Source organism: Dama dama, chromosome X (genome assembly GCF_033118175.1).
Source record: "Dama dama isolate Ldn47 chromosome X, ASM3311817v1, whole genome shotgun sequence".
NCBI classification, from domain to species: domain Eukaryota; kingdom Metazoa; phylum Chordata; class Mammalia; order Artiodactyla; family Cervidae; genus Dama; species Dama dama.
The window spans coordinates 165,401,314-165,429,108 of record NC_083714.1 but is presented as its reverse complement, the minus strand read 5'-3'; the positions used below and the strand labels follow the sequence as shown (position 1 = coordinate 165,429,108).

Here is a 27,795-nt window from a genome sequence, read left to right as displayed (position 1 = left end):
ACTTGCTTGAGAGGGAATGTGGACTGTGTTATGACATTTCCTGTTCCTTCAGATGATGATAACAGCTAGCTGGTCACTCAGAGATGAGGAAGGCTCTGCTGCTAGGAGATTATTTAAAGAGAGAGGGAGAGAGAGAGAGCGTGTTCGTGCGGAGGACCAGGTTCAGCCGTACCTGCCACATCTGTCCCCCGAATCCTACATCCGGAAGGGCACTGGGGGCACTCCCCACTTGGGGAGCCTGCTACTGAGGTGTCTGGCACTGTCCAGACTGCCCGCCACGTACCCCGGGCAGGCAGGACAGCGGCTCCAAGGAGCCCCGGATTCGGACAGTTGGGCGAGAAAGATCCGGAAAGTTGACGGACCGGTAAGTGGACGGCACCCCCATCTTCAGGGGGGCTTGCTCTGGCCGGTAGGATCCTCTGACCACGTGGGTTTGTGATGGGACGGGAGATCGGAGTCCCAGAGAGACGGCCTCACCCCGAGGGAGGCTGGAGAAAGAAGCTACCGGGGAGAAAGTCACGCCACCCGAGCTTCGGGAAGGGAAGGATGTACACTGGGTCTTCTGCGTTTCCGACTGACGTGGCGGGGAGTCATCGTCTGTTGGGGTCCGATTCCTCTGTACGCCGTGTTATCTGCGTGCATGCTTGGTCGCTCGGTCATGTCCGACTCTTTGTAGCCCCATGGACCGTAGCCCGCCAGGCTCCTCTGTCCCTGGGCTTCTCCAGGCAAGAATACTAGAGTGGGTCGCCATGCCCTCCTCCAGGGGATCTTCCCTACCCGGGGAGCGAACCTGGGTCTCCTGCCTTGGAAGGTGGACTGTTTGCTGCTAGCGTCACCTGGGAAGCCCGCGCTATCTACCTGTGAAATATTTCCTTTGGGGGTGTCTTTAAGCTATGAAGTCCTCGACGGTTTTGTTCTCACGGGACAACACGCACGGGACTGATTTCCACTCCCATCCCCTTCGGTCTCGCTGGGGACACAGACCCTCAATGGGGACATAGCTCCCTCTGATCTGGCTCCCGGTGACACCCAGCAAGGGCATGGGGGGGTGGGGGGGCAGGTCTCTCCCCTGGGAAACACAGAACTAAGATCACTTTCACTCCAACCTCATGAAACTTAACAGAAGTGGCGGGGGATGTCAGCCTGTGTTCAAAACCAAGCGAAGCTTTTTTTTTTTTTTTAACCTCCTGACCGCGTGGCTTGTCAGATCTTAGATCGACCCCAGATGCTCTGCAGTGAGGGCGCGGAGTCGTCATCGCTGGACCGCTGTCAGATTCCCCCGGGAAGCCTTTCCGTGCCTTTCGCTGCAAAGCATCTGGGAGCCAGGTGGGGATGTTTAGGTTCCTTTGGTAGAGAAGCAAATGGCAGGCCACTCCGGTATTCTCGCCTGGAACATTCCCCGGATGGAGGAGCCTGGCGTATTACAGTCCACGCGGTCGCAAAGAGTCGGTCATGGCATAGTGACTCAGCACGCACTCACACACGGGGCCCGCAGGAAGAAAGTGGGTGGGTTCCAGACCCAGTCCATCTCCAGAACTCATTCCATGACGTTTCCTTATTTTCTGGGAGGTCAAGATGCTGGGGTTACGTTTCAAAGCGTCCCCGTCGTGACTTAGAGATACAGATGGGAAAAAAAAACAATCCAGATGGAGATGTCTGTCCACGGATAAGAAGTGAGGGGCTTCCCTGATGGCTTTGTGAGTGAAGAATCTGCCTGCCAACACAGGAGACACAGGAGGCGTGGGTTCGATCCCTGGTCCGGGAAGAGCCCCTGGAGGAGGAAATGGCAACCCCCCTTCCGGTATTCTTGCCTGAAGAATCCCGTGGACAGAGGAGCCTGGCGGGGCTACAGTCCCTGGGGTTGCAAAGAGTCGGACATGACTGAGCCCCTAATCAGAAAAGGTGAGGGTCTGGGACTTTGCTGGTGGCCCAGTGTCTAAGACTCCACATTCCCAATGCAGGGGGCATGGGCTCCATCCCTGGTCAGACTAGACCCCATATGTGGCAGCTAAGACACAGCTCAACTAAATAAAGGAGAAGGAAGGAAAGAAGGAAGGAAGGAAGGAAAGAAATGAGCGTTTGCAGTAAAAATAGCCCTGGAGGCAGTTGACATCGTGGAGACGTGTAGGAAACAGGTGGTGGGTGAGGCGATGATGGTCAGAGTCGTTGCAGGGAACCTCCGCACACACGCGCTGACGGAACACGTGGGCAGAGCTGACACCTCTCCAAACGCTGGGACGTTGCACGAGATTCGGCCACAGGAAGCTTTCGTGGGAAAGGACGGCCGTGGGCGTGCGGACCGCGTGGATAAAGAGCCCCACTCCTCGTGGACAGAGTCTGTTAAAACGGAGAAGTCACAGCCGTTGCGCACCCTCCCCCGCCCCGACCACGTCCTGTTCCTCCCCGCCCACCAGGGAAGAGGCGTCCACTTTCCAGGCACGCTGCGGTCTCCCGAAGCCCTGTCCCTCCCTGCCTCAGCCTGTCCTAAACAGGAAGACTTCTGGCTCGCTGCTGAGACACGGGGCAGGAAGGAGGCCACCCCAGATACGGAGACGAACTTGTCTCCAAAGGGTGTCGGCAGCCGCCTCCCAAAAGGAGCCCAAATGCCGAGGGTCCTTGCGCCCCATGTTGTGGGTGGCCTCCTGGCTGCTATCGCCTCCTCCTGCAAAGGTGTTTCATTGTCAGGCAGGTCGCCTGCAGTTTCCCTCCTGATCACCTCTGTGCAACCAGCAAGGTCGTGCCCATCTCTTTGTGTCCGTAGAGTCGTGAAGATATCAGGGGAAAAAAAAAAAAAATCTACTCAAATGCACCAAACCCAGCCCTGTAATCACCTAACATAAAAAGAACCTCCATCAGAATATTCTAGAACTTCTTACAGACTTTTTTTTTTTTTCTTGCTGCCCTGGTGAAAGAAGCCGTTTTTTCAAAGGAGAGGTAAGTGTTTAGGAGGCAGCTGACCTTCCTAAGCCATGGTTTATCCCCTAGGTTGTTGCTGGGAGTGTTCCTACCTGCAGGGGCCTTTGTGAGCAGAAGGAAATGAAAGAACCAGGGAGACTGAACTCAGGGACAGACAGTTGCCTCATGCCCCAAAGTGGATGCTGTGGACCCAGCATCCTCATCATACATCCCTTCTTTTCACTGGGGGTGTCACCTCCCCAGACCCTCACTGACCACTTAGGAGAGGACCAGCTTAAGATAAAATTGATTAGCCACTCCCAAGTATACCTCTAAGCAGCAGTAATGTGGACCAGTGGTAGTGGGCTGAAGGGAGAAAAATAGGTTGGGCAGAGCCCAGAAAATATTTCTTTAATCCCAGTTTGCTGAGACTTGTCATCATGAATATGTGTTAAATTTTTTGATGCTATGGATAGAGTTTGGAACAGAATTTAAAGGAGGATCTCATGTTGATGTATGGCAGATGCTAGCACAATTTTGTAAAGTAACTATCTTCCAGTAAAAAATTTTAGAAAAATGGAATCTGATCGTGCCAGGTAACCCAGAGGTGTACAAGGAGGATGGTAACCTCACACTGTACTCTGGATGGAATATTGCTGACCAAATAGGGACATTTGGACAAACCAAGAACCCTTTAGAGGGGTGGAAGAGGTGAGGCCACCAGTGAAAAGAAGGGATATGTAATGAGAATGCAGGTCCATGGCAGCCACTTTGGGATATGAGTCAACATTGTCTGGCCCTGGGCTAAGTGCCTTGGGCCTACCATTTTTCTCTACTCACAAAGGCTCCGGCAGCCAGGTTCTGATTCCCAACGACTGCCTGAAGGATGTGCTAAGAAGGAAGTTCTCCTGCCTTGATTGGAATCCATTTTCTGAACTGCTGTCTCCTCTTTGGAGGTTTAGGTCCAGCTTCAGGTCTGAGGCATGGTGGTCCTGTTGGATTTCGTAAGCCTCCTGGTACTCCTGAACTCAGCATGCTCCATGGTCCTGGGTAAGTGCCAGTAAGTCTTCCAACGCTGGGGAGTCCATGCTGTGGTGGGGGCTGCCAGCCTCCTAACCCCTGAAAGGGCAAAGTCTCTCATGACCTGGAGTCCCTCCCATCACTGCTAGGTGAAGGGGGTCTTCTTGCAAATCATTCTAGAGGTGGATACCTTTATCATTCAGCAGAGTCAGGGGCTCGGAAGTGAGGGAGAGTCCTACAGCTCCAGCCCCAAACCCCGAACTCAGCTGGAATGTCAGATTTGCTGCCTATATTAGGGTGGTTGTCATTAAATCACTCAGTTCTGTCCAACTCTATGCCCCCATAGACTGCAGCACACCAGGCTTCCCTGTCTTTGAAAATCTCCAAGAGCTTGCTCAAACTCATGTGCATTGAGTCAGTGATGCCATCCAACCATCTCATCCTCTGTCGTCCCCTTCTCCTCCTGCCTTCAATCCCTCCCAGCATCAGGGTCACTTCCAATGACTCAGCTTTTCCCATCAGGTGGCCAAAGTACTGGGGCTTCAGCTTCAGCATCAGTCCTTCCAATGAATATTCAGGACTGATCTCCTTTAGGATGGACTGGTTGGATCTCCTTGCAGTCCAAGAGACTCTCAAGAGTCTTCTCCAGCACCACAATTCAAAAGCATCAATTCTTCAGTGCTCAGCCTTCTTTATAGTCCAACTCTCACACCCATACATGACTGCTGGGAAAACCATAGCCTTGACTAGACGGACCTTTGTTGGCAAAGTGATGTCTCTGCTTTTTAAGATGCTGTCTAGTTCTGTCATAGCTTTTCTTCCAAGGAGCAAGTGTCTTTTAATTTCACAGCTGCAGTCACCGTCCGCTGTGATTTTGGAGCCCAAGAAAATAAAGTATGGCACTGTTTCCATTTTTTCCCCATCTGTTTGCCATGAACTGATGGGACCAGACGCCATGATCCTAGATTTTTGAATGTTGAGTTTTAAGCCAGCTTTCCATCATTGAAAACGAAATCCCCTGAAAATCCCCGGGAAGCCTCTCTGTGAAGTGGGCAGAGACATAAAACAATCTTCTTGTGAAATAAGCCCAGAACCAGAATTGTGACCGCTAACGAGATCAGTCAGATGGAAAGACACCTCACCCCATGACAGAACCAAGTCCAAGATGTTACCTGATATGAGAAGCTCCAATAATTTGGACACCTGATGCAAAGAGCCGACTCATTGGAAGAAAAAAAAACTCTGAAACTGGGAAAGATTGAGGACAGGAGGAGAAGGGGATGACAGAGGATGAGATGGTTGGATTGCATCACTGACTCGATGGACATGAGTTTGAGCAAGCTCTGGGTGTTGGTGATGGACAGGGAGGCCTGGTGTGCTGCTGTCCATGGGGTCACAGAGAGTCGGGCACAGCTGAGAGACTGAAGCACCCATTACCTCCGGTGGGTTTGCCATTTGGAGGTTCCGGGCTGCAGCTGGGTTCTCTCCTCCTAGCAAACTGGCGAGGTGGGCACAGCTTTCTTCCAGGGTCACCTCTGGCCAGAGCTTTTATTTAGCCAGTTAAAAGATTTATATGCATCTGCAAAGGTCAAGCAGAGAAAAGACGAGAGGAGGTGGGGTGGGTGGTGAGAATGTCTTCGTTTAGGGCAGGCTTGTCCTGACAGGAGGTACCAGCTCCTTCACTCCAGCCCCCAGCTCAAGGGGGAATCTGGGACGGCACATCACCACACACACACACACACACACACACACACACACACACACAGCTCACCCGTCCCCTCCTCCATCCTGAATGCCCAGAAAGGGGAAGCCGCTCACTTAAACCAACACATCGTACCCTGCCTTTGCGTCCACGCCGACAACACGGAGGGGTCCGGCTCCTACGCATCCTCTCCAACGATTATCTTCTGGTTCTTCAAAGCGTTACTAGAGGTAGACATCACTATAGCACCACTTCTCAGATGGCGCTAAGAGAACCCGCCTGTCAATGCGGGAGACGTTAGAGGCTTGCGTTCCATGCCTGGGTGGGGAAGATTCCCCCGGAGGAGGGCATGGCAACCCACTCCAGTGTTCCCGCCTGGAGAATCCCAGGGACAGAGGAGCCTGGCGGGCTTGACTCAGCACGGCACACAGCTGATCTCATGGGGGTGGCTCGGCGCTTCACCGAAGTTTGGATTTGGTCCCTCTGATGACTCAGGGCGCCCACCATCTGTCAGGCGCTCCTGGGTGTCCCTGCGTTGTTCGCGTTAAAAGAGCTCGCTTAGGTATTTCCCTAGTGCTGCAGTGGTTTAGGACTCCCCCTTCCAATGTAGAGGGTGTGGGTTCAATCCCCTGGTTGGGGAGCTAAGGCCCCGTGGCCAAAAAGCCAAATGTAAAACAGGAGCAGTGTTGTAACAGATTCGATAAAAGACAGGGGAAAAAAAAAAATGGTCCACATCAGAATAAAATAGCTAATTCCAGAGAAAGACAAATACTGTGTGGTGTCACTTATATGTAGCATCTGAAAAATACAAGTAACTAGTGAAAGTCACAAAAAAGAAGCCTACTCCCAGGTATAGCAGACAGATTAGTGGTTACCAGTGTGGAGATGGAAGTGGGGCGGGGTGCAAGATAGGGGCAGGGATTTATAAGAGGCGGGAGATCAAACTAGGAGGTATAAAACAGATAAGACATAAGGATGGATTGCAAAATGCAGGGAGCATATCCCATATTTTATAATACCTGTAAATGAATTACATAGTACCTTTAGAAGTGGTGAATCGCTATATTCTACTTACATAGTCACAATTTGAAAGGTTGTTGCCGAACCAAGAAAAGACTCCGGGATTCTTGGCCTCCGGAGGAGAAGAATTCAATCCGGGGCCAGAGACGAGGTTCAGAGCTTCTGTGTCACAAAGCTTTATTCCAGTGTAAAGGAGACAGAGAAAACTTCTGACAGAGGCATCAGAAACGGGCAGAGAGAGTGCCCCCCTGCTAGTCTTTAGCCGGATGTTATATAGCTACTAGCAGTCTGCTAATTAAAGGAAGGAAATGTCTCAAGCGGCATCAGGCCTTTCACCCACAAGATGCATTTTGAGATAATCTTGGAACCAGGTGGGTCATCCTGGGCCATAACACCATTGGCATGAATCTTGAAGAAAGGCAGATTCCCATACAAATAGGTAGTCTCATTATCGTAGATTAGGAGAACAATATCTGAGTATAACACATTGGTTTGTCAAGTCAGCTCTGAGCCTTTAGGCGGAACCGACCTGAAGACAGAGTCTGGGGTAAATGCAGAGTACATAAACATAGCTTAAGACAAACATTTCCGTGAGAAAAATGCATGGGTTAGCTCAAGATTTGACAAAGGTTAAGTTCAGGTGGAACCAGGGGTCACTCTGGCAACACAGCTGTTTAGGAGAAACCCCTTTTTAAATGTGTATAGAGAAGGGAAACAAAATATATCGCTAGTTTGTCTCCTCCTGCCGCTTAGGAGAGAGAGAAAAAATGTCTCACACGGGCAGCCTATATCCTCTATTCAGAGACCCCTGACATTCCTGCCTGTTACCCTCTCAATATTATACACATATATTCTATATGTTGTACTCTCATATATTGTGTTACATTTACAGTTATATTTACTTATATATAAATATATGTATTATCTGTGTTATAAATTATATTATATAATATGTTTAACATAATATACAATATATGTTATATAATATAGGAAATAACAGAATTAATAATGTATATGATACATAAATATAGATATGCATTTATATATACATTTATTTATATATTATAATATAAACATGTTTATATACTATGCATTTATTTATACATGATAATATATTCATATAATATATTTGTGTGTTGGTGGTGGTTTAGTCGCCAAGTCGTGTCCGACTCTTGTGACCCCGTGGACTGTGGCCCGCCGGGCTCCTCTGTCCCCGGGATTCCCCAGGCAAGAATACTGGAGTGGGCTGCCATGCCCTCCTCCAGGGGATCTTCCCGACCCAGGGACGGAATCTGAGTCTCCTGCCTTGCAGGCGGATTCTTTTCCGTCTGAACTACCAGGGAAGCCCTGATTCTCCCTAACTGTCTTTTCTGTTCTGTTGTTACTTACAGCAGGAGACGCGGAATCTCCTATTGTAAACGTGACGCTGGATTCAAGGAAAAAAATATTAAGCTGGAATACCCGGGGAATCGTGACTCGGCAAACATGTGCGATCGTCACGCCTCTCGACCCCGACGACATCAGCCCAGACCTACAGGTGGGTGCTCAGGGCTCACGTCCTGTGGGTCTCTCCGCTCCTTGTCAATCTTGAATTTCCTTGGAAAATGCCTCTTGAGCCTCTCACTCTTTAATATTCTTGGCTGGGAGGAAAACATATTTCCTTCATCTTCTTAGGTTCAGTGACTGGGGTCTGCAGATGAACTGGACAAAAGCCAGATAACTGGGAGAAAAAGCATCCCAGTTTATTCACTTTTTCTTTCTTTCTTTTTTTTTTTTTGTTTTTGGCCACACGGTATGTGGCACCTTAGTTCTCCTACCAGGAATCAAACCCACGGCCCCCCGCACTGCAAGTGCGGAGTCTTAACCATGCATCACCAGGGAAGTCCCGACACTTCTAATTTTGACATAAATCAGGCTTCACAGAAAAGAAGTGATCGGACTAGGGGGTTTGTGTGGCTTTTTTTAAAAAAAGGTAATAAATTACAAAAACATGAGAAGACAAAGAAAATGGGATTTGGGTTTCTGGGGCTGAAAAATAGTGGGGAAGTGACTAAGAAATATGTAAGGAAACTAATGGAAGATGAAGATTGTTTTAAGTTCCATAAGTTCCTTCAGTTAAAGTTCCTCTAACTTCCTTAAGCTCCTTGCGGTTAGGACTCTGGGCTTTCACCGCTGTGTTCAATCCCTGGTGAAGGAACTGAAATCTCACAAGCTGCATGCTGCAGCGTAAGAAAGAAAAAAGTTATTTTATGAGGTCACCTTGAAGCTACTTCCCCATCTAAGTGGTAAAGATCAACCTCCTCAATCCCACATGGATAAGATAGGATGTTTATGCCGCCTTCACAAAGGGACATCTATGCCTGCTTTTGTACAGAGAGCAACCGGTTCTGCATTTATTGGTTCTTCACTGGCTTTAGCTCTGAAAAATCTTTATGCCAAAGTGGCATGTTTTGGGATCCCCAAAGCATTAATTTGAAAAGGTACACACACCCCAATGTTCACAACGGCACTGTTCACGAGAGCCAGGGCACAGAAGCAACCTAGGTGTCCCCTGACAGATGAATGGATGAAGAAGATGCGGTATGTATACGCAATGGAATATTACTCGGCCATGAAAAAGAACAAAGAGATGCCATCTGCAGCTACACGGATGGACCTGGAGGGTATTATGCAGAGTGAAATACGTCAGGCAGACAAAGACAAATGTCGGATGATATCATTTGTACGTGAACTCTAAAACATACCACAGACTAGTGAATATAGCCAAACAGAAGGAGACTCACAGATGCAGAGACCAAGCTAGTGGTGACCAGTGGGGAGAGGGAAGTGGGAAGGGGAAGATAAGGGAGAAGGAGTAAAAGGAACAAACGACTATGATTCAATAAGCTACCAGGATATATTACGCAACGCAGGGAATTGAACCAATATTATATCGTAACTAAAAATGGAGCGCTTGCATGCATGCTAAGTCGCTTCAGCCATACTCAAGTCTTTGCGACCCCGTGGACTGTAGCCCAGCCAGGCTCCTCTGTCCGTGAGATTCTCCAGGCAAGAATACTGGAGTGGGTTGCCATGTCCCCCTCCAGGGGATCTTCCCGACCCAGGGATCGTACCCGGATCTCTTGCTTCTCCTGTGTTGGCAGGAGGGTTCTTTACCACATAGCGCCACCTGGGAAGCCCCGAAATGTACTTTAGAACCTTTACAAATTGTAAACCACACTGTTGTCAAGCTGAAACTAATCTCACATTGTCTGTTAACTGCACGGCAATAAAAAAGGACGTCAGTCCTTGTGAGGGTCCCCCACGCTACCCCGAGTCGCTGGAACTCTCTCGGGATTGAATCCAATCACAGGGAGCCCACACCACAGGCTGTACATTTATTCTCGCTTCTGCCCCTTACAGGTCAGAAACAACGATAGCTACTTCTGCACGTTTCCCAACGCCGTCCTACACCAGGGGGCCACGCTGACCGTGAACGCCACCTCTGGGGGCCGGGAGTTCTCGCACCAGCTGACCTTTACAAACCCAGGTGACGCCTCCCTGGCCGCTGGGCACCTTTCCTAGGGTGCCCGGTGTCCGCGTGGCCAGCGGGGCGCTGCGGATGACTCCGCCTGCGGTGGGGAACCGGCTGTCTTGTCTTCCCAGGCAAGGAGGGCTCCGGAGCCCAGAACCTCTCGTGCGTCATCTACAACATCCAATTCATGAACTGCAGCTGGACGCGGGGCCCGGCCGCCCCTGCAGACGTGCGGTATCAGCTCTACACATGGACGTCTCTGTAAGTCTGGCTGGGGTCTGGATGCGGAAGCTGGGGGAGCCAGGGGCTTGTCCCATGGTACAAGGACTCAAGGGACCTGAGGGTGATGCTGGGTGAGCTGTGGGCTCCCCCATGGAGCAGAGACTCTCGGGGCCCTGAGGGTGGTGCTGGGTGAGCCCTGGGCCTCCCCCCCATGGAGCAGAGACTCACGGGGCCCTGATGGTGATGCTGGGTGAGCCCTGGGCCCCTCCCATGGAGCAGAGACTCTCAGGGCCCTGAGGGTGATGCTGGGTGAGTCCTGGGCCTCCCCCCTCCATGGAGCAGAGACTCACAGGGCCCTGATGGTGATGCTGGGTGAGCCCTGGGCACCCCCCCATGGAGCAGAGACTCTCAGGGCCCTGAGGGTGATGCTGGGTGAGCCCTGGGCCCCCATGGAGCAGAGACTCTCAGGGCCCTGAGGGTGATGCTGGGTGAGCCCTGCCCCCTCCCCCATGGAGCAGAGACTCACAGGGCCCTGAGGGTGATGCTGGGTGAGCCCTGGGCCCCCCCCATGGAGCAGAGACTCTCAGGGCCCTGAGGGTGATGCTGCGTGAGCCCTGGGCCCCCCCATGGAGCAGAGACTCACAGGGCCCTGAGGATGACGCTGGGTGAGCCCTGGGCCCCCAACCCCCATGGAGCAGAGACTCACAGGGCCCTGAGGGTGATGCTGGGTGAGCCCTGGGCCCCCAACCCCCATGGAGGAGAGACTCACAGGGCCCTGAGGGTGATGCTGGGTGAGCCCTGGGCCTCCCCCCCCCCCCACCCCCGCATGGAGCAGAGACTCACGGGGCCCTGAGGGTGATGCTGGGTGAGCCCTGGGCCTCCCCCCCATGGAGCAGAGACTCACGGGGCCCTGATGGTGATGCTGGATGAGCCCTGGGCACCCCCCCCCCCCATGGAGCAGAGACTCTCAGGCCCCTGAGGGTGAAGCTGGGTGAGCCCTGGGCCCCCAACCCCCATGGAGCAGAGACTCACAGGGCCCGATGCTGGGTGAGCCCTGGGCCTCCCCCCGCCGCATGGAGCAGAGACTCACGGGGCCCTGAGGGTGATGCTGGGTGAGCCCTGGGCCTCCCCCCGCCGCATGGAGCAGAGACTCACGGGGCCCTGAGGGTGATGCTGGGTGAGCCCTGGGCCTCCACCCCATGGAGCAGAGACTCTCGGGGCCCTGAGGGTGATGCTGGGTGAGTCCTGGGCCTCCCCCCTCCATGGAGCAGAGACTCACAGGGCCCTGATGGTGATGCTGGGTGAGCCCTGGGCACCCCCCCATGGAGCAGAGACTCTCAGGGCCCTGAGGGTGATGCTGGGTGAGCCCTGGGCCCCCATGGAGCAGAGACTCTCAGGGCCCTGAGGGTGATGCTGGGTGAGCCCTGCCCCCTCCCCCATGGAGCAGAGACTCACAGGGCCCTGAGGGTGATGCTGGGTGAGCCCTGCCCCCTCCCCCATGGAGCAGAGACTCACAGGGCCCTGAGGGTGATGCTGGGTGAGCCCTGGGCCCCCCCCATGGAGCAGAGACTCTCAGGGCCCTGAGGGTGATGCTGCGTGAGCCCTGGGCCCCCCCATGGAGCAGAGACTCACAGGGCCCTGAGGATGACGCTGGGTGAGCCCTGGGCCCCCAACCCCCATGGAGCAGAGACTCACAGGGCCCTGAGGGTGATGCTGGGTGAGCCCTGGGCCCCCAACCCCCATGGAGGAGAGACTCACAGGGCCCTGAGGGTGATGCTGGGTGAGCCCTGGGCCTCCCCCCCCCGACCCCCGCATGGAGCAGAGACTCACGGGGCCCTGAGGGTGATGCTGGGTGAGCCCTGGGCCTCCCCCCCATGGAGCAGAGACTCACGGGGCCCTGATGGTGATGCTGGGTGAGCCCTGGGCACCCCCCCCCCATGGAGCAGAGACTCTCAGGCCCCTGAGGGTGAAGCTGGGTGAGCCCTGGGCCCCCAACCCCCATGGAGCAGAGACTCACAGGGCCCTGAGGGTGATGCTGGGTGAGCCCTGGGCCTCCCCCCGCCGCATGGAGCAGAGACTCACGGGGCCCTGAGGGTGATGCTGGGTGAGCCCTGGGCCCCCCCCATGGAGCTGAGACTCTCAGGGCCCTGAGGGTGATGCTGGGTGAGCCCTGGGCCCCCCATGGAGCAGAGACTCAAGGGGCCCTGAGGGTGATTCTGGGTGAGCCCTGGGCGCCACCCCCCCATGGAGCAGAGACTCACAGGGCCCTGAGGGTGATGCTGGGTGAGCCCTGGGCCCCCCCCCATGGAGCAGAGACTCACAGGGCCCTGAGGGTGATGCTGGGTGAGCCCTGGGCCCCCCATGGAGCAGAGACTCATGGGGCCCTGAGGGTGATGCTGGGTGAGCCCTGGGCACCCCCCGTCCATGGAGCAGAGACTCTCAGGGCCCTGAGGGTGATGCTGGGTGAGCCCTGGGCCCCCATCGAGCAAAGACTCACGGGGTCCTGAAGCTGAATGTTGGGTGAGCTGTGGGCTGGGCCACAGTCCGAGGCCTCAGTGGAGCTTTGCTATTTCGTCACTCACTCAGGTCTGATTCTTTCCGACCCCTCGGTCTGTAGCCCTCCCAGGCCTTCTGTCCATGGGGTTCTCCAGGCAAGCATACTGCACTGGGCTGCCATGGCCTCCTCCAGGTGATCGGATGCCAAATGCTGGATAACGCATGAGCCCGTCCCATAGTCCAGAAATATTTCTTTTCAGACTGAAGGACATCGATCTATGATGTCCAAACCCCCAGGGAGAAAAGCACTCATCTCCCTGTCTCCTTCATGTGGCTCGTCACTCCCAAGTTGTCCATCCGCCTGTGGGTCTGAGAGTGTCAGGAAATGAGCAGTTTTGTATTATTTTTTAACAACTGAAGCATCGTTCAAACTGAAGTACAACAGCTTCAGGTACATAGCATGCCCACACACACAGACACAACATATATATATATATATGTGAGCTTCCCAGGTGGTGCCACAGGTAAAGAACCCTCCTGCCAATGCAGGACATGTAAGAGACGCAGGTTTGATCCCTGGGTCAGGAAGATCCCCTGGAGGAGGGCATGGCAACCCACTCCAGTATTCTTGCCTGGAGAATCCCACGGACAGAGGAGCCTGGCGGGTTACGGCCCAGGGGATCACAAAAGAGTCGGACACGACTGAGCCCCTGAACAAGAAGAACCCCAGGAGGATACACACTGCTTAGCTGTTCCTTGTTGTCTTTTCTGGACGTCACAGGCACGGAAACGTGTCCGAGTGCGGCCACTACATCCTTGACTCGGCCGGGACGCGCGTGGGCTGCCACTTCGACGAGCTCGGCGAAGGCCGCACCACAGACGATTACTTCTTCCTGGTGAACGGAACCAGCAGCGACACGGACATCCAGTTTTTGGACTCTCCTCCCATGAACGGCCGGAGGCTGGGTAAGACGGTCGCTCACTCCCCTTGTATTGCTCTGCTCCTCCGCCAGCCGTCTGCTTCATGGCGTTCGCATTTGTCCCAGGGCTGTGGAGGCTGCGCGGTGCGTTCCCGAGCTGGCCTCAGCAGGATCTAGATTAGGGGTGAAAGACCCCGATGCTGGGAGAGATCGAAGGCGGGAGGAGAAGGGGACGACAGAGGAGGAGATGGTTGGATGGCCTCACCGACTCTATGGACACGAGTTTGCGCAAACTCCGGGCGACATTCAAGGACAGGGAAGCCTGGCGTGCAGCAGCCCACGGGGATGCAGAGAGTCGGACACGGCTGAGTGACTTAACAGCCACCACAGATGTAGAGAGGGTCATAACCCTCCCTTGGGGGTGGGATGTGTATGCTTACGTCGCACGTGAACAAAGTGGACTGACGGACGCAGTCTTGGAAAGGAATTCCTCTCTGTGTTGGGGACCTAGTGTCCTGCTGGGGGACGCTCCCACGTCACAGAGTCTGGTTCCGGACAGACCATTCGTTGGGTTGGCCGGTGTGTTTACCTTGAGTTGGGCACATGAGTGACTCCACGTGTGTGTGTGTGTGTGTAAGTCCCTCCGTCGTGTCTGACTCGTTGTGGTGTGCAGAGAGCGTGGAGGTGTGGAAGACGGTGTGGAAGTGTCTCAAAAAAAAACTAAAAACAGAACTCAACGTATGACCCAGCAATTCCACTCCTGGTTATGTATCTTAAAAAATAAAAACACCAAACACGCAAAACTGAAAATACTAGTTCATAAAGATGACACGAACCCCAATGCTCATAGCACCGTGGTTGACAATTGCCAAGATAAGGAAGCCATCTAAGGGTTCATTACCTGGTGAATGGAAAAAGAAGATGTGGTGCATATATACAACGAAATGTTGTGCTAACTCACCTCAGTCATGTCCCACTGTCAGCGACCCCGTGGACTGCAGCCCGCCAGGCTCCTCTGTCCATGGGATTCTCCAGGCAGGAACACTGGAGTGGGTTGCCATTCCCTTCTCCAGGGGAATCTTTCCAACCCAGGGGTTCAACCTACTTCTCTTAACGTCTCCTGCCTTGGCAGGTGGGTTCTTTACCACCTGGGAATCCCACAATGAAATACTCAGTTCAGTTCAGTTCAGTCACTCAGTCGTGTCCGACTCTTTGCGACCCGATGAAGCGCAGCACGCCAGGCCTCCCTGTCCATCACCAACTCCCGGAGTTCCCCCCAGACCCGTGTCTGTCGAGTCAGTGATGCCATCCAGCCACCTCATCCTCTGTCATCCCCTTCTCCTCCTGCCCTCAATCTTTCCCAACATCAGGGTCTTTTCAAATGAGTCAGCTCTTCACTTCGGGTGGCCAAAGGATTGGAGTTTCAGCTTCAGCATCAGTCCTTCCAGTGAACACCCAGGACTGAAATACTACTCAGCCACAAAAAAGAAAAAAAAGGAAGTAAATTCTGCCATTTGCAACAGCATGGATGGGCTTGCAGGGTCTCATGCTAACAGAAATAATTCAGACACATACAGACGTGTGCTGCTGGCGGTGATTTAGTCACTGAGTCACGTCCAACTTTTTGCAACCCCAGGGACTGCAGCCCGCCAGGATCCTCCGTCCATGGGGTTCTCCAGGCAAGAGTACTAGAGTGGGTTGCTGTTTCCCTTCTCCAGGGGATATTCCCGACCCAGGGACGGAACCTGAGTCTCCTGCATTTGCTGGTGGATTCTTTACCATCTGAGCCACGAGGAAAGCCCACCAGTGACTCCAAGAGTTGACACCAAGTCTGGCTGCTTGTGTGGTCCACGTAGATGCTGGGGGAGTTTACTTCCCGCTTGCAGGGTGTCCCGGAAAAGGCGAGGGATGTTCCCAGAGAACATTCTCCGAATGGCAACCTACTCCGGTATTCTTGCCTAGAGAAGCCCCACGGACAGAGGAGCCTGGCGGGGCTACAGTCCACGGGGTCGCAGAGAGTCAGAGACGGCTGAAGCAACGTAGCTCGCATGCCAGCATCTCCAGCGAGTCTGAAGGTAGAGGCAGAGGGCGGGGGAACCCGGCCAGGAGCGGACAAGCCCAGGACGCACGCTCAGCGGACCTGAGGTTTGCTTCCTCAGGATTCAGGGTTTTATGTCCGGCTTTGTGCAACGACACGGAAATGGGTCCAGGTTACGGGGGACGTGCTTCCGCTGCCTTGCACCCACTCGGCTCCTGTGGGTTGCAGGTGTGTAACCCTGCTTCCTGTTTGGGTCTCTTCTCAGAAAAGTATAACCCGCCCGCGAACCTCACCGTCAAGGACAACGTGTCCCATTACGTGATTCGCTGGGACGCCCCCGCCATCAGATACAGCCTGTCTAATAGCGTCTTGTGTTACGCGCTGGATATCCAGAAGACGGTGAGGACCTGGACCTTCGTGGGGGAACACGGACTGCCTCTCCTCTGCCCCTCTCGCTTTGGGGTCCACCCCCCGCCCTCACACACACACTCGGACGTCCCTCTTTGCCTCCCGAGTCTCTTCTGTGATGCGCCCTTTACTGTCTCTTTGTCCTAAAAGTGCCGCTCATTCCTCTTAAGATTTTTTGTTTTATTTTTGGCTGCGCTGAGTCTTTGTCGCTGCACGCGGACCTTTTTCTCTAGCTGCAGACAGCGGAGGCTGCTCTCTAGGGTCAGTAGTTTTAATGCTCAGGCTTAGTTGCTGCAGGACACGCGGGGTCTTCCCGGACCCGGGATCGAACCCATGTCTCCCGCGTCGGCAGGCGGAGCGTTAAGCATGGACCCTGCCCCTCCTGGGAAGTCCGTGCTCATTCATTTTCGCTGACGTTCACTTACAAACTGCTGTTTTTTGTTTGTTTGTTTGTTTTTTCCTGTCGTCGACGGTGTTGGCGGTCGTACCTAGGAAAGCGGTTTGCGGCGCCCTAGGTCATAAAGAGGAGAAGGCAATGGCACCCCACTCCAGCATTCTTGCCTGGAAAATCCCATGGACGGAGGAGCCTGGTAGGCTGCAGTCCATGAGGTCGCTAAGAGTCGGACACGACTGAGCGACTTCACTTTCACTATTCACTTTGATGCATTGGAGAAGGAAATGGCAACCCACTCCAGTGTTCTTGCCTGGAGAATCCCAGGGACGGGGGAGCCTGGTGGGCTGTGCTTTATGGGGTCACACAGAATCGGACACGACTGACGCGACTTAGAAGCAGCAGCAGATCATAAAGATGGTGCGTGTGTTTGAGTCTCAGGGTTTCGTGGTTCTAGCGGTTCCATTTAGGGCTTTCATCCACGTCTGCTGTCTGCCTCTCTCCCTCCCCGCTGGAAGGCAAGTTCTCTCAGAGCAGGGGCCCCAACAAAAAACAAATAAATCTACTTTCATTCATTCCCGCACGGAGCTCACACACCGAAAGGTAGCATCTTTCCTTCCAAGATGGAGAGAGGAAAGGCTAGAAGAGGAGAGAAAAAAAATGTGTTCCTTCTTTTTCTTTTTGGCTACACATCTTCTGTGGTCTTCGTTCCCGACCAGGGATAGAACCCTTGCCCTCAGCGGTGGAAACACAAGAGTCCTAACCGGCAGAACACCAGGGCTGATGTTGTTCAGTCAATCCTTGGGTCAGGAAGACCCCCTGGAGAATTGCATGCACAGAGGAGCCTGGCGGGCTACAGTCCATGGGGTCACAGAGAGTCAGACACGACAGAAGGATGAACACAGCCCTGAGTTTGGTAAAGAATCCACCTGCCCGTGCAGAGATACAGGCGAGGTGGGTTCCATCCCTGGGTTAGGAAGCTCCCCTGGAGAAGGAAATGGCAACTCACTCCAGTATTCTTGCCTGGAGCATCCCATGGAGTCGGTGACTCAGATGGTCAAGAATCTGCCTGCAGTGCAGGAGACCCAGGTTCGATCCCTGGGTCGGGAAGATCCCCTGGAGAAGGAAATGGCAACCCACTCCAGTATTCTTGCCTGGAGAATCCCATGGACAGAGGAGCCTGGCGGGGCTCCAGTCCCTGGGGTCCCACAGAGTCGGACACAAGTGAGTGACTTAACACTCACTCCCAGAAGTTTTTTGCTTTCAGCTTGATAACAGAAACTCCGAGGAGCCTTTTTTAAATCGCTGCATCTGTGGAATCGCAATTATCTCCAGCTTAAAATAACCTTCACAGCTCTCCTGGGATTCCCAGGGGGTGTCGTGTTGGCGGACAAAGCCGAGAAAGACAGGCACTTACATCTCTCCTTTGCTCTCTCTTTACAGGGCAGCTTTTCTAAGAGAGAACCGGTAAGTATGGCTTCCTTTCTCTGCTGCATCCATGTTTGAATCATAGATGCTCAGAGTCCCGCCCTCGGCAGGCAGGGCACTCAGCTCAGCCCTGGGTCCCTCTGTGCCCACGTTTCGGGGTCACCATGCTCTGGGGACCGATGGAGAAGTTGTAGTTTCCCAGACGCCTCTGACTCAGCTCAGGCAGCCTGTTACCCTCCTCGTGGACGGAATAACATCTCGGTCCCAAATGGGCCTCCTTGCTCCTGAGTCCACACAGCAGTGAGCTCAAAGGGTCCCCCGAGAAGTCAGGTCCGCCTAGAACTGCACTGCAGGACTTTATTCGGAAACGGGGTCTCTGCAGAGGTGACAGAGTGAAGGCTCTGAGATGAGGTCCTCCTGGAAGGGGGTGGCCCTAAACCCAGGGACAGGTCCTTATAAGACACAGAAGAGGAGAGACACGAACACAGAGGAGAAGCCACGTGGAGACGGAGGCAGAGATGGGAGGGAGGCGGCCACTGGCCCAGGGATGGACGCCTGGAGCCCCCAGAAGCTGGAAGAGGCGGGAAGGACTCTCCCCTGGAGCCTCTGGATGGAGCTCAGCCCCAGATCCTTGTGGCCACCGGGAGCCCCCAGGCCAGGCCCCCCTTTCCTCACTGACCACCCAGCCTCTCCAGACATGCAGCTCCTAGGAAAGCCCCAGGGGGCGTCCAGGAACTGCCAGGCTCTGACCCCCAGCCATAGGAAAAGGACTGTCCAGTGTCCGCGTGTGGGGGAGGCGTCCATGGGTGTCCAGGCCTGGCTGTGCCCTGCACGTTCCTGCCCTGTCCCGGATCCTGTGTGAGAATCCTTTCATGTTTTTTCAACAGTTTTTTTTTTTTTTTTTTTAAGTATTTTTATGTATTTATCTTGGCTGTACTGCGAGGCATGTTAGTTCTCAGGCCAGGGATTGAACCTGCATCCCCAGCAGGTTCCCCAGCAGTGGAAGTGCAGCGTCTTAACGACTGGACCACCAGGGAAGTCACCCCTCTGTGTAGACTCAGAATAACCGCAAGCCCACGTCCCAAGGGCACGGGGACCCTACAGGAGGCATGGACGCAGACGGACAGCCGAGAGCCCTGATCGTTGTTGTTCAGTTGCTAAGTCGTGTCTCACTCTCTGCGACCCCAGGGACTGCAGCATGCCAGGCCTCCCTGTCCATCAACAACTCCGGGAGCTTGTTCAAACTCACGTCCATCGAGTCGGTGATGCCATCCAACCGTCTCATCCCCTGTCGTCCCCTTCTCCTCCTGCCTTCAACCTTTCCCAGCATCAGGGTCTTTTCCTAAGAGTGAGCTCTTCACATTATGGGGCCAAAGTATTGGAGTTTCAGCTTCAGCATCAGTCCTTCCAATGAACACCCAGGACTGACCTCCTTTAGGATGGACTCGCTGAATCTCCTTGCAGTCCAAAGGACTCTCAAGAGTCTTCTCCAACACCACAGTTCAAAAGCATCAGTTCTTTGGCTCTCAGCTTTCTTTATAGTCCAACCCTCACATCCATACATGACTACGGGAAAAACGATAGCCTTGACTAGACAGACCTTTTGTTGGCAACAAGATATCTCCACTTTTTAATATGCTGTCTAGGTTGGTCACAACTTCCCTTCCAAGGATTAAGTGTCTTTTTATTTCATGGCTGCGGTCACCATCTGCAGTGATTTTGGAGCCCAAGAAAATAAAGTCTGCCACTGGTTCCATTTTCTACGCACCTGTTTGCCATGAAGTGATGGGAGCCCTGGATGCGAGCTGGCAAAGCCCCTTCGGGCCCCCGCAGTGGGCTGGGAGGGACGGACCAGAGGCGGCAGGTCTGCTGTGCCCCCATCTGTCAGGGGGTGCACCCTCCACCTTCTCTGCATTTCCAGTCTGGTATTTGTGGCCGTCACACGGTCCTCTTTTCTTTCACAGGTTTTTCTGAGCAGACAACATAAAAACGAGTACAGACTGCCCAGCTCTGACGTAAGAGGAGAGCACACCGTCCGCATGAGGGTGCAACACGTGCAGTTTCAAATCTGGAGTGAGTGGAGCTCCACGCACCGTTTCGGTGAGTCTCCCAGAAATACCCGTGGATGCTGACATGTGCCTGGGGGGGAATAGGAATGACCTTTCCTTTGTTGCCCAATCCTCCATTTTTTTTTTTGACAGTTTCTCTTTCAAACCAGTTCACCTTCATTTTTGTTGTTCAGTTGCTCACACACACCTCTTTCTGTCACCCTTGACATTTCACAGTTACGCATTCATTCCTTTGGCTATGCAGTGCAGAACTGAAAGTTAATATTCACTGACAAGGAAGGCACTGTGCAGTATTAATTGTGCCTTTGTGGAAAAGTAATTGGTGCATCATCTTTTGAGAGTGGCAAGGGGGGAGGCGGGGAGATTTGTTGTTTAGTTGCTCAGTTGTGCCCGAATCTTTGTGACCCCGTGCACTGCGGCATGCCAGGCCTCCCTGTCCTTCACTATCTCCCAGAGCTTGCTCAAACTCATGTCCATCGAGTCGGTGATGCCATCCAACCATCTCATCCTCTGTCGTCCCCTTCTCCTCCCGCCTTCAATCTTTCCCAGCATCAGGGTCTTTTCCAATGAGTCAGTTCTTTGCATCAGGTGGCCAAGGGGTTGGAGCTTCAGCTTCAGCGTCAGTCCCTCCAGTGAACATTCAAGGTTGATTTCCTTTAGGATGGACTGGTTGGGGACAGCGATATACAGTGTGGTGTGGTGGGCACAGGATCCCAGAAGAATAGACTCTTTGGTGCCATCCTTCTCAAATCCCTAGGGTCCCTCTGTCCCTCCTCCTCTCCAGCCCTGCTTCCCCCACCACATCCCCTCCTGTCGTCCGATACCAGGGATGGGCGGGCAGGGCTGGTGTGTGCAAAGCGGAGCGCCCAGTCACGCCTGACCCTCTGCGTGTCTGCCCGCCAGGCGTCCCCGAGAAGAATTTCCTGATGGTCTCGATCGGGCTGGCGGTGGGGGCCGCGGTTTTGTTTGGCATGGCCGTGATGTTCCTCTGTAAAAGGTAAGACACACACACCCCCAAATAAACTGAAAAACGGCATGTCAGAACCCACACATAAAAGAGCCCACGCCTGTCACTGCAGCCCCGTGGAGTGGCCAGAATCCCAGGCTCAGAATGCAGCGTGGAGGTTGCTCACGGTGGAGGGCTTGGGAACACGGAGTGGCTGTTATTCAGGGGCCCGTGTTTCGACACCGGTCTGTCGTGGGGCCGAGTCCCGGCGCAACTTAATTTTCCGGTGTTCCTGGGGGTTGCCTGCGTAGTGCCAAAGGCAGTCTTGATTTTGTGCCGGAAGGAGTGAACTTTAAAGAGAGGCTCCCAAGAGAGAGGTGAGGCCAGGTGTCTCTGCAGAGAAGATAAACCTGTGCGGAAGATGGGTCCCGAGCACGCGGCCGGGCCAAGCGAGCGCCCCACTTGGGCGCAGTCCCTGGCGTCACGATCCAGAAATGCCTCCCCGGGGAAGGCGGTGGAGGCCGGCTACGGCCACCGCCGCCACACGGGGGCGGCAGCGAGCTGCACGCCCGTTTGCAAGCCCCGGTGTCTCAGCCTCCGAGGACCAAACGCGGGAGGAGAAGATGAGAGGGTTGGATGGCATCACCGGCTCCACGGACGTGAGTCTGAGCAAGCTCGGGGAGATGCTGATGGACAGGGAGGCCTGCCGTGTGCGGTCCATGGGACCGCAATGAGTCAGGCACCACTGAACTGAGGAACACAGGGCCGGACTCTGGCCCGAGGGGAGACCCGGGCTGTGTGGCATCAACCTCAGCTGCAGACGCAGGCTCTGTCCCCTTCCCTGACTGCGTCCTCACACCCGCGCAGGTGTACTGAAAGCCAGGTGACCCCCACCCCCCACCCCCCGGGGTGTCCGGAGAACGGCCGCCCGTAGGAGACCCAGGGCAGAGGGCTGCAGCGGAGGGCATCCGGAGGGCAGTTGAGGCTGTTTTCGTATCCACGCTGGATGTGTCTGGAACGTTGCATTCACAAGGACCGGAATCAGTGATGGGGTGTCTCGGGGCGCGCATATAGAAGGCGGTCTGTGAGGACACACGGGGGCTTCCCAGGTGGGCCTAGTGGGAAAGAACCCACCTGCCACGGTAGGAGACGTAAGAGGTGTAGGCTCGATCCCTGGGCGGGGGAAGATCCCCTGGAGGAGGGCATGGCAACCCACTCCAGTGTTCTTGCCTGGAGAATCCCATGGACAGAGGAGCCTGGTGGGCGACAGTCCACTCGGTTGCAAAGAGTCGGATATGACTGAGCGCCTTAGCGGGCACGCACGCACGCACGCGTGTGCACACACGCACACGAGGACAGGGGCGTCCTGGCGGTGTTTGTATGGCATCCGGGAGGCTTTGAGGCCTGGAGAGGGGATTCTTGAGGGCGCTCAGAGGGGCTTGGGTCCCTGGAGGGTCTTGAGGTCACACGCTCGGCGAGTTTGCCCCGACAGGCTGGTGGGGTGTCTGGGGCCGGGCACGTCCCGGTCCCGAGGCCGCCTGCCTCTGGGTTTCTGCCCTGGCCGCAGCTAGGGGCCTGGGGTCCAGGGCGCCTCGCTCGCGGGGGACAGGGTCTCCTGTCTCGGCTGTCCGTCCTCGCGGGCCTGCCCCGCAGACCGGGTGTGGCGGGCAGCTCCGTCGAGCGGTGAGCGGTCCCCAGGACGCCGGGCCTGCCTGCCCAGACCCATGGGGGCGCCCCGAGCACCGACCCCCCAGCTCGGGAAGGTGGCCAGCGCCAGCCACGTGGGCACTGGTCCTCACCGCGCCCCAGACGAGGCGGGAGAGCTCTCGGGGCAGCGCGTTCACCCCTGAGGCTGCCCGCGCCACACGCAGAGCCGGCCTCACCACGGGGCCGGGGGCACTCGGACAGGCCAGGCCCCCCTCGCAGCGCTGAGGCTGGGCCGCAAGCGTCTCTCTTCTCTTCTCGCCAGGTTCTCCCTGAAGAAGAAGCTGTTTCCGCCCATCCCGCGGGTGAAGCAGGAACTCGCTGGCTCGTTCCTGGCCAGCCTGGAGGTGAGCGAGGCCGCCTTCCGGGCGCCGCCTGGGCTCGGAGACGTGCACGGAGACGCGGGGGGCGCGAGCATGCTGGGGGTTGAAGGCTGGCTTGGGGCGGTCAGTGCCGCCAGGAGGGGAGGGCAGGGCAGGGCAGGGGAGAGGAGTGTGGAGGGGGAGGAGAGGGGGAGGAGAGGGGGAGGGGGGCAGCGGGAGGGGAGGAGCTTGGAAGGGGAGGGGAGGAGTGGGGAGGGGAGGGGAGGGGCCGAGGGCAGGGGAGGGGCCTATGACAGGGAGGGCGTGGAGGGGAGTGTGGAGGAGAGGGGCCTAAGGGAGGGGCCTAGGGGAAGGGAGGGGCCTAGGGCAGGGGAGGGGAGTGGAGGGCAATGGGGAGGGGAGTGCGGAGGAGAGGGGCCTAGCGCAGGGGAGGGGTGTGGAGGAGAGGGGAGGGGCGTGGAAGGCAGTGGGGAGGGGAAGGGTCTGAGGCAGGGGAGGGGTGTGGAGGGGAGGGGAGGGGCGTGGAGGGGAGGGGAGGGGCGTGGAGGGGAGGGTTGGGGCGAGGACAGGAGGGGTGTGTCGGGCAGGGCCGAGGGCTCATGCAGCGGAGGGGACACGGGTGTCCAGCTGCCTGCACCCACAGCGGCTTCTGCAGCGAAGTAGAGAAACCGCAACAAGCCGACTTATCTCCATGCGGGGAAACGGCAGGGCTTGGTTTTTGTCCCCGTCTGGGGTCGCCACGGAAACCGCGGTGCGCTCACCTTGGGCTCTTCCAGGAGTGGCATCTGCGAAGACCGCATTTCCGATCCAGGCTCCCCGTGTGCGCTCCTGGGTGGAAGTTGAATTTCGGCAGGAGGGCGCCCGTGTGACCCAGGAGCTCCCCCAAACTCCCCACCCGCTCCCCCACCCCGCGGTGGCTGGAGGCAGGGACCCTCCTGGGAGCAGCTCTGCGCCCCTGACTTCATCTCCCCCATCCGCCACACATACCTCTGTCCCCGTAAGAAAGCAGAGATGCCCCTAAAGCACGGCCCGTGTTCTGAGCCCAAAGCCATTTCCCTAGGAAGCCTCCTCCCTGAAAAGTTCCAGCTTCCAGTACCCCTGGGTTTCCTCGGTGGGGCCCACTGACCCCAAAACAAGCGTTTTGCGTTTCTTGATCTGTGCGTGACCGTGGTTCACTGTGGCTAGCGCTGTTGAGACAATGAGATGAAGCCACATATCGTCAGCCACCCGAGCCTCCCAGGGGTCCCATGCTGACGTCACCCCTCTGCCCTGCACATGCGTGCATGCATGTTAAGTTGCTTCAGTGGTGTCTGACTCTGTGTGACCCCATGGTCTATAGCCCCACCAGGCTCCTCTGTCCGTGGGAGTCTCCAGAAAAGAACACTGGAGTGGGTTGCCATGCCCTCCTCCAGGGGATCTTCCCCACCCAGGGATTGAACCCGGGTCTCCCGCATTGAAAGGCGGGTTCTTTACCACTAGCGCCACCTGGGAAAACTCCTGCCCTGCACAGGCGAACCCCAGGTCCTTCAAATGTGCGGTCCTGTATGTGGGACTCAGTGGCTGGACATCAAGGGTCCTTATTTCCTGGAGGGTGGAGTTGTGAACATAACCACCCCCAGCCCTGACTCTCAGCCTCAGGCCAGCCAGGATCACCCACTACTTAAACTGGGGAGTGAGGCTCCCCAAGCTTTCAGTCAGCCACCCACCTGGCTCCCCAGGCCACTGATCCCTCCGGTCACCTCTGTACTTGGGGTCTGGGCAGGCACACCAGCTAGGTCGGGGCGTGGCGTCCACGAGAGGCAACGCCGAGACAGGGGAGTGTCTGTTCAAAATCGGGAACTGTCTCTCTGTGGTTCCCCGGGAGATGGCGAAGACCCATCCCTCCACCTGGGTTGCAAGCATCTCAGAGATGATTGTACCCCTGATGTGTTCCTCCTTTATTAAAAAAAAAAAAAAAAAAAAGTGTTATTGAGATTTCACTCACCTGCCGTAGAATCCACCCATTTAAGTAACAGTTCGGGGCATTTAGCAAGTTCTCAACATTGTGCAGCCATCAGCTCTGTCTGGATCCAGAACATTCTCATTGCCCCCGAGGACACCCTGTGTACATCACCAGTCACTTCTCCCCGGCCTCCCCCAGTCCCTGGCAACCACAAACCCACGTGCTGTGTCCATGGATTTGCCTGTTCTGGACGTTTCCTATAAGTGGAGTCACACACTGTGTATCCTTCTGTACCTGCTTGTCTCACTGAGCATCGTGTGTTTGAGGTCCATCCATGTTGTAGCCTGCATCAGACTGTCTCTCCTTTTCATGGCTGTGTAATATTCCACTGGGTGGATGGACCCCCATGCTGTCTATCGACCCATCCATCCATCCATCCATCATCCATCCATCTATCATCCATCCATCATCCATGATTCCATACATCCATTCACCCATCCATCCATCATCCATCCATCCATCCATCATCCATCATCCTTCCATCCATCCATCCATCCATCATCCATCCATCCACTCACTCATCTGTCCATCATCCATGCATCCATCCATCCATCCATCATCCACCCATTCATTCATCATCCATCCATTATCCATCCATCATCCATCCATCATCCATCCATCACCCATCCATCACCCATCCATCACCCATCCACCCATTCATCATCCATCATCCATCCATCCATCATCCATCCATCCATCATCCTCCCATCCATCCATTCATCATCCACTCATCATCTGTCCATCCATCATCCATCCATCCATCCATCCATCATCTATCCATCATCCATCATCCATCCATCCACCCATCCATCCATCATCCATCATCCATCTATCCATCATCCATCCATCCATCCATGCATCCATCGTCCACCCAGCCATCCCCTCAGCCGTGCATGGACATGTGAACCCTTTCCACCCTCTGGCCGTCATGAGCCCCACTGACCGGGAGGACCAGGAACTGCAAAGCGTGGCCTCATCTGTGTGCTGTGTCTTCTCTTCCAGGAGACGGCCTCGTGCGGAGGCCACCCGCCGTCAGCCTCCCAGGACCCCGAGGACATCTTCACCGTGGAGGAAACCCAGTCGTTGGCGAGAGGACCAGCGAAGATGGTAGGCCCAGCCCCAGACCCCAACCCTTACGAAAACATCCCTTCTGGGCGTCCTCTGCCCAGCCACTGAGAGGACCGTGATTCGACTCGCCCGCCTCTCGCCGTCCGATCCCACTGCCTCTGCCTTTGCTACGTCGTCCCCCCGCTTCCCCGCCTGCTGGCCACCGCTGCACACGCCTCTCCCAGCTGTGGGAGGGTCCCGCCGCCAGCAGCCGTCGCCCAGATGTGCCCCGTCGGTGGGTGAGGGTCCTGGCGGAGTCCGGCTCACGCTCTGGTCCGGGTTCTCTCTGTGAAGATGGGCACCGAACTTGCCCGAAACAGCACAGACGTGGGGATGAAGAAATGACAGGGTGTTCGGTCTCCATGGGTTCGGGAAGATGCCCTGGAGGAGGGCACGGCAACCCACTGCCGGGTTCTTGCCTGGAGAGTCCCGTGGACAGAGGAGCCTGGCGGGCTGCAGTGCGTGGAGTCGCAAAGAGTCGGACACGGCTAAATCAAGTAAGCAACAAAAAAAGGAACAGCATGTACCTGCTGGAGCCGGCCCGCGTGGATAAGTACAGGACAGCGTCAGCGTGGTCTCCCTTTTGGGGACGGGTTTCCCGTTAGACACTTCTGAACCGAACTGAAGTGTGCCAGCCAACCAGATAACCTGGAAAGCGACAGAGGCTTTAAGAGAAAGTGAGCAAGGTTCTCCCGATGAATCAACTGGCCTCTGTCTGTTTTTCGAGCGACGGGAGCAGACACAGGATGAGGACGGAGGATGGCAGGTTGTGCACGATCCTCTTCCGTGGCGTCTCTGGACAACCACACGGGGAAGCATCTCGCTGGGTTCCAACCTCGTCCAGGAGGGACCCGACTCCCGGGCACAGCTCTCTCTCACTCGGGCTGCCGGCTGGGGATGCTAGAAGCAGAGACACCCAGCTCCGACAGCGGGACCCCCACCACCGACCCCGACTCCTGCTCTGATTTCCCGGAAACACCGTGAGCCGGTCCCAAGCCAAGGCTACGGAGAAACAGGTGTTTCGCAAGAGACGGCGGCCGCTGCTAAGATTTCATCGCGAAGCTTCTGCGTTTGGGGTTGGTGCACCTCGCTCAGGAAGAGCGTCTTGTGAAACGCTTGCGGTGTTTTGAGAAAATCGAGAAAGATGAGGTCTTGGAATCAGAGAAGGCGCCCGCTATCTCTGTGGCCACGGAGCCTGCAGCCCCGAGATAAGCCGTGCGGTCACCCCAGCGGGTCTCCTGGGCGAGGTACTGCCTGTGATCACCGGGCGGGTGACTGCAGACCCCCCAGCTCCGGCCAGGAGTGGCCTGGTTTCGCAAAGATCGGCTTCCCTTCCGGCCTCAGGTCCGGCTGAAAATGGGCTTGGACCCCGGGACACGCTCATCGACAGGTATGAGTTTATGAGTAAGTTCAACATCAGAACCCAGGCACTGTCCTGGCGGCCGGTGGTGAAGACTTTTCCTTCCAGTGCAGGGGGGCGTGGGTTTGATTTCTGGTCGGGGCCTAAGATCCCAGGTGCTTCCACACCAATAAAGCAGAACATGAAACAGAGCAATATTGTAACAAACTGAATACAGGCTTTTAAAAATT

The 27,795-nt window shown here is 55.5% G+C and overlaps 1 protein-coding gene across 4 annotated transcripts; it reads left to right on the top strand.

The window, feature by feature from the left end:
- The first annotated feature begins 50 nt into the window (after positions 1-50).
- On the top strand, positions 51-27,795 carry LOC133052444 (granulocyte-macrophage colony-stimulating factor receptor subunit alpha-like). Of its 4 annotated transcripts, XM_061137336.1 has the most exons (13): positions 51-364; positions 1,727-1,902; positions 3,858-3,945; positions 8,029-8,174; positions 10,040-10,166; positions 10,283-10,412; positions 13,651-13,835; positions 16,093-16,226; positions 18,070-18,093; positions 20,019-20,154; positions 21,027-21,120; positions 23,039-23,120; positions 26,101-27,795. In XM_061137336.1, exons 3-13 carry the CDS (start codon positions 3,879-3,881, stop codon positions 26,272-26,274), a joined length of 1,299 nt encoding a protein of 432 aa, XP_060993319.1. In that variant the 5' UTR covers positions 51-364; positions 1,727-1,902; positions 3,858-3,878; the 3' UTR covers positions 26,275-27,795. The 4 variants fall into 4 exon arrangements, with proteins under 4 accessions (XP_060993319.1, XP_060993317.1, XP_060993318.1 ...); XM_061137334.1 differs by lacking the exon at positions 1,727-1,902; XM_061137335.1 differs by lacking the exon at positions 1,727-1,902 and having other exon boundaries at positions 3,852-3,945.

What these genes read in the sequence shown, in the direction of transcription:
- LOC133052444 (XM_061137334.1), top strand. Translation starts at nt 3,879, where the DNA reads ATGGTGGTCCTGTTGGATTTCGTAAGCCTCCTGGTACTCCTGAACTCA. An exon ending in GCTGACCTTTACAAACCCAG is followed by an intron (nt 10,167 to 10,282) that starts GTGACGCCTCCC and finishes TTGTCTTCCCAG; the next exon opens with GCAAGGAGGGCTCCGGAGCC. An exon ending in CTCTACACATGGACGTCTCT is followed by an intron (nt 10,413 to 13,650) that starts GTAAGTCTGGCT and finishes TGGACGTCACAG; the next exon opens with GCACGGAAACGTGTCCGAGT.